The sequence below is a fragment of the Saimiri boliviensis genome, chromosome 16 (assembly GCF_048565385.1).
Source record: "Saimiri boliviensis isolate mSaiBol1 chromosome 16, mSaiBol1.pri, whole genome shotgun sequence".
Classification (NCBI taxonomy): domain Eukaryota; kingdom Metazoa; phylum Chordata; class Mammalia; order Primates; family Cebidae; genus Saimiri; species Saimiri boliviensis.
In genome coordinates this window covers 50,451,738-50,464,444 of record NC_133464.1, presented here as the reverse complement: position 1 = coordinate 50,464,444, position 12,707 = coordinate 50,451,738, and the positions used below count along the sequence as shown (strand labels likewise).

Below are 12,707 nucleotides of genomic sequence, written 5' to 3'. Positions count from 1 at the left end.
GCATTTTAGGTTTTGGGGTACATGTGAAGGACATGCAAGATTGTTGCATATGTACACACATGGAAGTGTGATTTGCTGCCTTCCTCCCCATCACCTGTGTCTGGCATTTCTCCCCATGCTTTTTCTCCCCAAAGATGATACATATTTTTTTGAGCCAGCTTCTCGCTCTGTCACCTGGGCTGGAATGCAGGGGCACAATCGTGGTTCACTATAGCCTCCACCTCCCAGGCTCAAGAGATCCTACCATCTCAGCCTCCCAAGTAGCTGGGACTGCAAGCACACACCACCATGCTTGGCTAATTTTTGTACTTTTTGTAGAGGTGGGGTCTCCCTGTGTAGCCTAGGCTGATCGCAAACTCTTGGGTTTAAGCAACCTACCCACCTCCGACTCCCAAAGTGCTAAGATTACAGGCCTGAGTCACTGCGCCCAGCTTTAAGATGATTTTAGATTCAGGATTTAAGATCTTAGAACCATAACATTAAAAAATTTCTATTATATATATTTTATTTAGGTCCAGTACTTCCCTATGTTTTAACTACAGCGTATAAGAAACTGAATACTATAAGCAGAATAAAGAAAAAAGTTGTTATATATACTGGTTTACTTATAGAATATTTCTGAACTGTGGAACTACTAACTTAAGGCTTAGTGATTCAAATTAAGAAGTGACAAGAGATTCTGTAAAATTCGTGAGTTTCTTAGGAGGATCTAATAAATAATACTTTCTTTTCTACTTTGGTTTTGAACCAATTAACAAGAGTGGCATATGTGGGCCAAAATAACGTTATTACTGATTAAAATATATTTTGAAGATGTGTCTTAGTGGGGCAGGCAAATGAACACATTAAATGAACCACAAAACATGTAGGCTTGTACACTCACTGGAAGTGCCAGTCCAGTGAGGAGGCTGAATAAGTGCCTTCTCCCTCATGTTCCCTAGCTAGGCTAGATCTCAAGAGGAAGATGAGTGAGGCTGAGCCTAACATACAGTATTTTCTTCACAATCAGGTAACTTATTCCATAAGTGGGTATATTAATTAGCCAAGGCTGCTGTAACAAATTACCACAAACTTGGGGGCTTAAAACAATGGAAATTTATTTTCTCACAGTTTTGCAGGCCAGAAGTCTTTTTAAAAGGATCAGCAGGGTTGGTTCCTGTTGGAGGCTCTGAGGGAGTATCAGTTCCATGCTTCTTTCCTAGCTTTTGGGAGCTGTAGTTGTCCTTGGCCTTTTTCAGCTTGTAGATGCATAATTTTAATTTCTGCCTTCATTTTCACATGGTTTTTATACCCTGTCTCTCTCTGTTTCCCTTTCTCTCCTAAGGACACACTCATCATTGGCTATAGGGCCCACTATTTCACAATGTTCTCATCTCTAGATCCTTACCTTAATTATATCTGAAAACAGCCTTGTTCCCAAATGAGGTCACATTTATAGGTTTCAGGTAGACTTGTCTTTTGGTGGGGCCACTATTTAATCCACTAAAAGGGGTGGAGAGGCCAGAAGTTGGATTAATTAAATAAGTAAAGTTGCTGCTTGCTTGGAATTCAGCACTTGGGACAGTTGTTTCTCCCTATCCTTCATTCCCCAGATCTTTGTTCTCGTAGTCAACCAGATGTCGGAGATCACCAAAATAGTCCCATTCCTGCCCTGTGTTTGCATCATTGACATATCTTCAATTTGCCTTTCTTTGACAGAATCTTTTAAAGTGACTTACCCATTTTATGAGCATTAGTAGGTAAAACTAGGTAGTGTAATATATATGTCCATTTAACTGTGCACAAAGAACAGGCAGTTTGTCACAATACACTGAAAACAAGGGAAGGTGTCATGCCAACACCCAGGGATTTAGAACTACCAAAATTCCACAAAGATGCCTAGTTTCCTGTGTTGTATGGATTGAATAAGGGCTACAATTATTGCTCTGGATATCAAATATTGGTAAAGTTGGACTTTTTTTGGCTACTAAACATTAAATAAAAGCAAATGTTTTCCTCCTACATTTGAATGGAAATACAGTGCCTAGGATGCATGAGTCACATTGGAACACACAGGCCTAGATCATCACCAACTTTGTAGCGGGTTTTTTGCAATGATGTAAGTGGCCTAACTCTATGCTCTCCATGTATAGAACACTTGAAATATGGCTAGTATGATTGAACAATTGAATTTTAAATTTCACTTAATTTTAATTAAATGCAAATTTAAATAGCTACATGTGGCTGGAGGATTGTATTGGACAGCGCAGACTAGATATTTGTCAATGCCTAGGCTGAAAATATTGGGTATCAAAATAAACAGAATTACAACTTTACAATAATTATAACATGCTGTGACAAATGTCCTTATTTTAATGACATTAACAAAAGAAAAAGAAAAAGTTCATCCTGAATTAGCAGCTTATCTATACTTGTTAAGCGTTTTTGATTTGCTTCAACTTGGAATTTTTTTCTTAAGTGAAAATTAGATGAAATTTTAGATTCTCTTTTCTAATTATATTCTCTAGGCCTAAATTTATTGTAACAAAATTATTCCTTTTTTAGGCAAAATATTGATAAATATGGAGTAGAAATTTTTCAACTTGAGAACATGCTTGCTCAAGAAATTTAGTGTAAATATTTGTCAGTCATTTTACATTTCTCTTTGCTGAAAATATAAATTAATATGAACAGAAAAATTTTACTTAAAAGCCTATTTTTAAGAAAGTCTTTCTCCCCTAAGGTATAATACTATTTAAAGATTTAGAAGTTGTCACTTTAGTTGAATTTATTTTTCAGACATGTAAGCAGATTCTACTGTTATTTCTCAACTTTGCTCTATTTGTTTCATTTTTATATTTATATCTTTGAAATTTGGCTAACACATATAGCATTAGATTTAATATCAAAGTTAAAGTTTTTATTTTAAAAAAGAAAATGTGAAAATATGTTAATTACAACTCATAGTTCTTGAACTTTATGTAGTTTTGGTGATATTGTATTTTTCATGTATACCAGAAGAGGGTACACTTTAAACTTGATGTCTTTGAATAGAAAGCATTCTTTTGTTGTTGTTTTGAGATGGAGTCTAGCTTTGTCACCTCAGGCTGGAGTGCAATGGTTTGATCTCAGCTGACTGCAACCTCCACTTCCCAGATTCAAGAGATTCTCCTGCCTCAGCCTCCCAAGTAGCTGGGATTGAAGGTGCACGCCACCATGCCCAGTTAATTTTTGTATTTTTAGGAGAGACAGAGTTTCACCATGTTGGCCAGACTGAAGTCACAAGCTCCTGACCTCAGCTGATCTGCCTGCCTCAGTCTTTCAGGTGATTCACCTGCCTCAGTCTTTCAAAGTGCTGGGATTACAGGTGTGAGCCACCACACCAAGTCCAGAAAGCATTTTTTTGGACTGCTGCCATAAATTTGATTCCCTTAAGAAAAACTGCAAAGTTCTTTTTTTTTTTTTTTTCCAAAATATCCCTTAATGTACAAGTAGGGAGAAGTGGGATGTATGTGTATGATTTGGAGTGCATAAGACTAACAACATCAATAAATAAACCTTTCATCCAGAAATATAACTTTGTTTTTCTAGGGTTTTCTTTTCTCATTACCTTCTGAAAATAAATTCAGAATTATTAAAGAAAAATTGTTCTTCAGGAGAACTTTTTTTTTTTTTTTTTCCTGAGACGGAGTTTTACTCTTGTTACCCAGGCTGGAGTGCAGTGGCGCGATCTCGGCTCACCGCAACTTCCACCTCCTGGGTTCAGGGAATTCTCCTGCCTCAGCCTCCTGAGTAGCTGGGATTACAGGCACGCGCCACCATACCCAGCTAATTTTTTTTGTGTTTTTAGTAGAGATGGGGTTTCACCATGTTGACCAGGATGGTCTCGATCTCTTGACCTCGTGATCCACCTGCCTCGGCCTCCGAAAGTGCTGGAATTACAGGCTTGAGCCACCATGCCCGGCCTTCAGGAGACCTTTTTGAAGTTTTTCATTTCAATATCAAAACAAACAAAAACCAGATAATATATGATTTCAGTTTCGCTCTTAATTGAAGGTATTACAAATCATAAAGCACGACCATTAAGGAAAAGAGAAACACTATAAATGAAAGTACAGCCATGAATAGAGTTTCATGACTAGAAAGTGATTTTTATTCTTTTGTGTTTTGACAGCTTGAAGGTCCATGTGTTTTGCAAATTCAAAAAATTCGCAATGTTGCTGCACCAAAGGATAACGAAGAATCTCAGGCTGCACCAAGGATGCTGCGATTGCAGATGACTGATGGTCATATAAGTTGCACAGCAGTAGAATTTAGTTATATGTCAAAAATAAGGTGATTGGCACTTTATTTTGTCTATTTGTTATAGAGTGTTGAAGGTGCTCTTCAGTGGAATAATTTAAGAATTTAGAAAACGTGGAATGGACCCTTACATTATAACTTTTCAGAGGAAATTAGAGAACTTTGCATTTCTGCTTTATCTGTATAAAAATAGTTAAGAATAATATGGCCTGGGGAGGTGGGTCACGCCTGTAATCCTAGCACTTTGGGAGGCTGAAGTGGGTGGATTACCTTAGGTCAGGAGTTCTAGACCAGCTTGACCAACATGGTGAAACCCTGTCTCTACAAAAATACGAAAATTAGCTTGGCATGATGGCGGGTGCCTGTAATCCCAGCTACTCAGGAGGCTGAGGCGGGAGAATAGCTTGAACCTGGTGGAGGGAGGTTGTGGTGAACTGAGATCATGCTGAGGGAATGTGTTCTACTTCCAGGTCCACAAGGGGGCGTAGTTTTAAGGGCAAGAACTTCCCAGCACCATACCCACTCCCATCTGTCTTCTTCCGGGAAATTTAACAATTTATGTTTAAATTTCACCGGCACAGTAAGAAACTAAGAAACTGTTTTTGTGTATTTAGTAGAGACAGAGTTTCACCATGTTGGCCAGACCGAGGTCACAAGCTCCTGACCTCAGGTAATCCTCCTGCCTCAGTCAATCACCCCAGCGGAAGTTTAAAGGGACTCCTTTCATTGGCCAGAGGAACTTGGGGAGGTGGGAATTTCTCCCATGATAAATTCCCCTGTTCCTTCACCCACACCGGATTTCCAGCTCTCTGAAATCCCCTCCCATAGAGTGGGAGCTCCCTTTCCTCTCTTGGATTTCCCCCTTGGAGTTCCCTTCTGCTCTCTTCGTGGAAACTTTTCTCTCTTCTCCTTTTTTCCCACTTTTCTCTACCTAAATCAAATCACCTTTCTGCAACACTTCTTGGGTTGGGTATTTACTTTACAAGCTTACAGCACACCTGCAGTGGTCCCCTCTTTCATCCTTGAAATAGCGGAGACCAAGAACCTACGACATTCTTGCTGGGGAGCTGTGCCTCACCTGTACCCTAAAAACTCGGTTACAATGCCATTGCACTCTAGCCTGGGTGACAGAGTGGGACTCCAGCTCAAAAAATAAAATAAAATAAAATAATAGAAAAAAAATCATAGTTAAGAATGTAGTTACTTCTTGATTCAGTGTTAATTATAAAAACAAATTTATGGTGTTCTTGAATGGAAGTAATATTTTTAGTTTTGTTTGATATTTTAGGTTACTCAGTTGTTTAGAACAAACAGAATTTTAAAAAACATGGTTTCATCTTCGACAATTCAGTAGCTATTTATAATAGTGTTGTCCATCATACTGTTTAATGTTCTTGCAGTTTTATAGGCTATTGAATTTTCCTAGGAAATGATTGAAGTCAGGGAGGTTTGTGACTGACTTCAGTTATTTGCTAGGAAATGATTGGGAATGATTTTCCAAATCCTTCATTTGGTTATTTTAATAAGAGACTTTTAGGGTCGTGTTCAGTGGAATGGAAGAAAGCAATAAGAAGGAAGGGAAAGTGTCCCCTTTATCTTCAGTGTTTCCATTTGGCCATTCTGAACTCTGTTTTCTGAGGTAGAAACTTCCACAAGACATTTGCATCCCTCCTCCCACCTGCCTTTTTTGGTCTTCTTTGTCATCTTATATGCTTACATTTGCAGCTTGGCTCCTCAGCTTTTTTACTTAATATAAACTCCTATATCATACTTCTCTCTTGAGCAGGCATTTATCAGGTGTTCCAGCCCTTTACCAGTGTTGCAGGAACAAAGGTAAATGGCGTTTAGATTTCAGCCTCTTAGTAGCTCATATGCTAATGAGGTAGCACTTGGGCATGCAAATATTATAAGAAATATATAAACTGAAATGACTAAGAGTCCCGAAAATTACTTCTGCCTGGGGTAACCAGGAGTGAGTTTAAAATATGAGTAGGTGTTTTAAGGCAGGGAGGGAATAGCACGTGCAAAGACACAGTGTTCTGACAACAGAAAGATTGAGAAGTTACATTTGTGTAGGTGATTTAGAACAGTGGGTGTGTGAGAAGAAATGTGTTAGGTTGAGGCCTTGTATGATATCTTCAATGATTTCTCTTCTTTTTTCTTCTTTCGTCTGGTATCTGCATCTGGTAAACGAGGCTCCCTCCTCAGAAGATGTATGTTTGTCTAAAATGTTAATTCCTGTACACTAAGGGAGATTTGTTGACTTTGTGATTTTGTTGTCTTCTTTTTGAAGAGTAGGATTCCTACTTTTGTGTAGAAACAGCTTTTCAAATTATGACAAATTCAGTCACACCCCTTGCAAGGGAGCTCACAGATGACTCAGAAGGAAGACTTGCCATGTAATGGCTCACTCTCTAATTTTATGGCTGTATGTTTCTCTGAGGAGTAAAAACACAAGGTCAGTTTAGCATTGGGCAGTTGTAGTGTTGGGAAGTTGTAGCCTACTCTGCCCAATGCTGTCTACTGTCGTCCCTTGTTGAATTTATTGCAGCTAGCCAACTGAAAAAAATTGTCATATGTTCTTCACTCATCATTGAAGCAGCTTGCCTACTTTTGGTGCCATAAAAATGACAAAATAGTACTTACGTGTAAACAATTTGAAAGATATTTTACCAAACAAGTCTGTAGTTATCTTAGAAGGAAGTTGAAACAACTTTGTAGATCGGATAAACCAGGTGCTGATAAAGATGTGTTGTTACCTTACATGGGCTTTGCATTTTTCTGAGGTGCTTGTTTCTACTCTTCTGTCCTACCTTTTGCTCCATCCCTTGCTGTTTTTTTTTTTTTAAATGGCAATGAAGAGAGATTAAGGGAAACTTGGGGTGCCAAGAAAAATATTAACTAAACCAAAATGTGTTTTCTTAATAAGAATTAATTATGGTTCTGAAGGTGATAGTAAAAATTGTATTAAAATTTTAGTCCCTAAGTAAAAAGAACAAAGCTGAAGGTCTCATATTGATTACCTGGTTTCAAACTATACTACAAAGCTGTAGTAACCAAAATAGCTGGTACTGGCATAAAAGCAGACACATAGACCAGTGGAACAGAATAGAGAACCCAGAAATAAATCCATATACTTAGAGCCAACTCATTTTCAACAAAGGTATCAAGAACATACATTGGGAAAAGGGCAGTCTCTTTAATAAATGGTTCTAGGAAAACTAGATAACCATATGTAGAAGAATGAAATATCCATCTTTCACCATATAGAAAAATCAACTTAAATGTGGTGGGGCATGGTGGCTCACACCTGTAATCCCAGTACTTTGGGAGGTCAAGGTGGGCAGATCACCTGAGGTCAGGTGTTCAAGACCAGCTGAGCCAACATGGTAAAACATGGTAGTACACACCTGTAGTTCCAGCTACTTGGGAGGCTGAGGCAGGAGAATCACTTGAACCCAGGAGGCAGAGTTTGCAGTGAGCTGAGATCATACTATTGTACTCCAGTCTGGGCAACAAGAGTGAAACTCTGGCTCAAAAAAAAAAAAAAAAAAAAAACGAAAAACAAAAACACACACTTAAATATAAGATGTGAAAGTATAAAATTACTAGAAGAAAACATTGGGGAAATGCTTCAAGACTTTGGTCTGGGCAAATATTTTTTGGATAAGACCTCAAAAACATAGGCAACACAAGTAAAAAGTAGACAATTGGGATTATATCAAATTGAAAAGCTTCTGCACAGCAATGGAAACAATGAACAAAGTGAAGAGACTACCTACAGAATGGGAGAAAATATTTGCAAACTATCCATTTGACAAGGGGTTAGTATCCAGAATATATAAGGAGCTCAAATAATTCAAGAGCCAAGAAAAAATCCAGTTAAAAATTGACAAAAGGCCTGAATAGACATTTCTCTAAAGAAGACATATACACAGCCAACAGTTACGCAAAAAAACTACTTAGCGTCACTAATCAACAGAGAATGCAAATCAAAACTACAGTGAGAGATCATCTCACATGGTTAGAATGCCTGTTATCAAAAAGACAGAAAATAACTGCTATAGTTTGGATATTTGACCTTCCAAACCCTATATTGGAATTTGATCCCCAGTGTTGGAGGTGGGGCCTAGTGGGAAGTATTTAGGTCATGGGGGAGCAGAGCCCTCATGAATGGTTTGGTGCCTTCCTTGCAGTGAGTGAGTTCTTACTCTGTTAGTTCCTGTGAGAGCTGGTTGTTAAAAAGAGCCTGGCACCTCTCTCTTCTCTTTCTTGCTTCTCTTGTCATGTGATCTGCATATACCCCTTTGCCTTCTGTCATGAGCGAAACCCTCACCAGAATTGAATGCTGATGCTATACTGCTTGTACAGCTTGCAGAACTATGAGCCAGATAAACCTTTTTTATAAATTACCCAGTGTCAGGTATTCCTTTCTAGCAACACAAATAGACTAAGACAATAGCAAATGCTGTTGAGGAAAGGGGAATGCTCAAAGACAAATACTGCATGTTCTCACCCATGTAGGAGCTAAAAACAAAATGATCTCCTGGAGATAGAGAGTAAAATGGCAACTGGGAAGGATAATGGGGAGTGAGTGATAAGAAGGGATTGGTTAATGGGTATAAAAATACAGTTGGAATAAGATTCAGTAGCATAATAGGGTGACTATAGTTAACAATAATTTACTGAATATTTCAAAATGATTAGAAGAGTAGATTCTTAATGTTCTCAGCAAAGAAAAGATAAATGTTTGAGGTGATATCTCAGTTACCCTAATTTGATCATTACACATTGTATATATGTGTCAAAATATCACATATACCCCCAAAATATGTATAATTATGATACCAAAAAATAAAAATTTCGCCCCTATTTCCTTGTGTGGGAGTAGAACTTGTATTTAATCTGGTGAGGCTATCAATTGTTCCAATGAGATTGTAGGTCCAGCTTCAAATAATTCGACTACATAGGTCTTAGGTAAATAATCTAATTCATTAGCAGTTTCTTTAGAGGAAAAGAGTACAGTAGCCTGGTGTCCTTCGTGTTTATTTTTATGTATTCCTGTACATTGACTGTAAGAGTTATAAAGTCTGGATTTGCTGATTGTCTGGAATTGGGAACACTTCTTCACTCTTGTAATTGTATTCAGCTGTTACTGATCTTGAAGGCTAATAAATGGTTCTAAGTTTACTACATTTACCACCACAGAGCTGTCTACTTAAGGGTTAGGTTAGGCAGGGCTGTTTATTACCATTCATTTTGTCAGTTGTGATTGATCACTAAAAATGATTAAGCTTGCAGCCCTCGAAATAATTTTAATGGCTTTATTGCAATAGCATTGATATATAAAAATTATATATATGTAGGATGCACAGAATAGTTTTTAATATATAATCTATGTTACTCTGTATGGCCTCTTTGAAGTTTTAAAATCAGACATCCTCTATTTCTTCTTTTTTTTTTTTTTTTTTCTTTTTTTGAGATGGAGTTTTGCTCTTGTTACCCAGGCTGGAGTGCAATGGCGCGATCTCGGCTCACCGCAACCTCCGCCTCCTGGGTTCAGGCAATTCTCCTGCCTCAGCCTCCTGAGTAGCTGGGATTACAGGCACGCACCACCATGCCCAGCTAATTTTTTGTATTTTTAGTAGAGACGGGGTTTCACCATGTTGACCAGGATGGTCTCGATCTCATGACCTTGTGATCCACCCGTCTTGGCCTCCCAAAGTGCTGGGATTACAGGCTTGAGCCACCGTGCCCGGCCTATTTCTTCTTGTTAGTAATTATTTTATCAATTATCTTTCTCCAAAAAAGGCTGGTGCTATTAGCCCTCTCACTGATTTGCTCTTGCATATATTAGCATGTGGTAAATTTTATGAGGTTTTAAGATGTGAACAGTGCAAAGCCATTTCAGAATAGTTTTCTAATTTATCCTAAGTATTTTAGGACAGACTTTACCTTAGAAGTACTATTTGCAGTACTTTACTTCTTGCTGTATGTGAGGAGAGAGAGGGTGGGGCTTGGTATATATGCTTTTATTTTAGAACAAACCCAAGTGACAAAACGGATTTCTTTCCTTGTTTTCGTTTGCCAAAGAGTTGGTAAGAGGGTAAACATTTTGTCTCTGGTTTTCTATAAGAGGAGTCATGGTCCAATCGACTGCTGTCACCTTCACCATTCAAGTTTTTAAATCCTGAGTCAAGCCAAAAAAAAAAAAAAAAAGCAAACCAAAACAAACAAAAAAAATAAAGCCATGCCAATCTCATCTTGTTTTCTGTGCAAGTCCATTGGTTGGACGGAGCATCCCACAAAGTTCTACAATGTGGCTGAGGACTTTGTACATTGTTCTTTTTTTTAAGTTATTTCAAATATTGTGAAATGCATTGTTACAGGAAGTTCCTTGCCCTCCCAAAAGCCACCCCACTTCTCTCTCTCTAAGGACAATGGTCCAGTTCTCTCCCGAGTACACACAGGGGAGATAATAGCATTGCTTTTGTGTGAATTATGTAATGCAAAATTTTTTAAATCTTTCCCTTAATACTTTTTATTTTGTTTTATTTTTGAAAGATGTTAGCCTCTGTGGCTACCCCTTTTTTGTCCCCCAAATTGAGATGTATAAAGGCTTTTGGTCTCCCTAGGAGTGGGTGGAGGCAGCCAAGGCTTACCTGTACACTGACTTGAGACCAGTTGAATAAAAGTGCACACCTTAAAAAAAAAAAAAAAAAAAGAGGCATGGTGTAATGTTTGCCCCAAATCTGATACTATTAGCCTATTGTAGAAATGTTCTTTTAAAGTTAGTATATAAATAGCTTAAAATTAGCATATAAAAATCCTTTTAAAGTTTGTGCATAAATAACTTTAATTTGATCTTTGACTAGACAGTGAACAAAAAAAGCATTATTTTGTATCAATTGCTATGGCTCATACAGATGTTAAATTTGTAGGTTTATTACTAGTCAGCTAGCTTCTGTGTTGAAATTCAATCTTGTAACAAAAAACAGTATTTTTTGCTGTGCATAGCTAACGTTCAGAGAAAAAAATGTCAAATCTTATATTTGTATACCATAGCATAGTTGAAAAAGTATTTTATGTTTTATGTTTTTATTCTATTTATCATGTCTTTATTTATCCCAACTTTGTGACATGTTATTGTCCACCTTTTTTTTTTTCTTTTGCAAGTTAAGATTAAAGCTCATTTCTCTGTCATTGAGATAGAAAATGACAATCTTGGCCAGGTGCAGTGGCTCACGCCTGTAATTCCAGCACTTTGGAGGCTGAGGCAGGTGGATCACTTGAGGTCAGGAGTTGGAGACCAGCCTGGCCAACATAGTGGAGCCCTGTCTTTCCTAAAAATAGTAAAATTGGCTTGTCATGGTGATGCATGCCTGTAATCCCAGCTACTTAGGAGGCTGAGACAAGAGAATCACTTGAACCCGGGAGACAGAGGTTTCATGCCACTGCCCATTGCACTTCGAGCTTGGGTGACAGAGTAAGGCTCTGTCTAAACAAACAAACAAACAAACAAACAAAATCCCAATTTTGTTCCTGGTCCTCTAACTTCCTCTCTGGGGATAGTCAGCCTCCTGAAAAATTAATTTCAGTTTTAGTGCATTTTGAAGAACCTGATCAGGTCATAATATGAAACTGAATTCTAGGTCTGGGAAAGAGCTTCAACGTGTTTTATTTTTATTTGTTTGGGTTTTTTTCTTTTTAATTTTTATTTTTAATTCTGGGGTGCATGTGTAGGATATGCAGATTTGTTACATAGGTAATGTGTGCCATAGTGGTTTGCTGCACCTATCAACCTATCACCTAGCTATTAAGTCCAGCATGCATTAGCTATTTTTCCTGATGCTCTCCGTCCCCCTACCCCACCCCCAAAAAGGCCCCAGTGCGTGTTGTTCCCCTCCCTGTGTTCGTGTGTTCTGAGCTTCAGTGTGTTTTTAACTCTTTTCTCTTTGTTTTAGCCTGAACACACCACCTGGAACTAAAGTTAAGCTGTCAGGCATTGTTGACATAAAAAATGGATTCCTGCTTTTGAATGACTCTAACACCACAGTTCTTGGTGGTGAAGTGGAACACCTTATTGAGAAATGGGAGTTACAGAGAGTAAGTGTAAATCATGGCTTGAACTTTTGAAACATTACACTTTTTTATTGCATTAAAGAGCCCTTTCAGTAATGAAGGGTAAAATTAGTTCGTTTTGTCAGAGTTGAATAGAATGGAATATGATTATCTATAGAGAAGCTATCTTTGTCTAAGCATATTGTTTTTCTAACGTAGATAGAATTTTTCAATATTTGTTACATTTTGTTACTTATATTTAAACATTCTTTTCTGATAAGTTTCAAAACTGTCAAGATACCAGTTATAATCTATGTATAATTTATCTGTATATAATTCTGCAAAAAACGAAAGTGTGTATATAT

The 12,707-nt window shown here is 37.7% G+C and overlaps 1 protein-coding gene across 9 annotated transcripts in view; it reads left to right on the top strand.

Moving 5' to 3' along the window:
* TDRD3 (tudor domain containing 3) overlaps positions 1 to 12,707 on the top strand; it is a 408,301-nt gene that overhangs the window by 57,050 nt on the left and 338,544 nt on the right. For all 9 annotated transcript variants that reach the window (XR_012514351.1, XR_012514352.1, XM_074387640.1 and 6 more), the window contains exons 4-5: positions 4,154 to 4,314; positions 12,246 to 12,387. Coding sequence is in view for 7 of the 9 variants with exons in the window: in XM_074387640.1 (XP_074243741.1) it covers positions 4,154 to 4,314; positions 12,246 to 12,387 (303 nt within the window). In the remaining 2 variants the exon portion in view is untranslated. The remainder of the gene's footprint in view (positions 1 to 4,153; positions 4,315 to 12,245; positions 12,388 to 12,707) is intronic.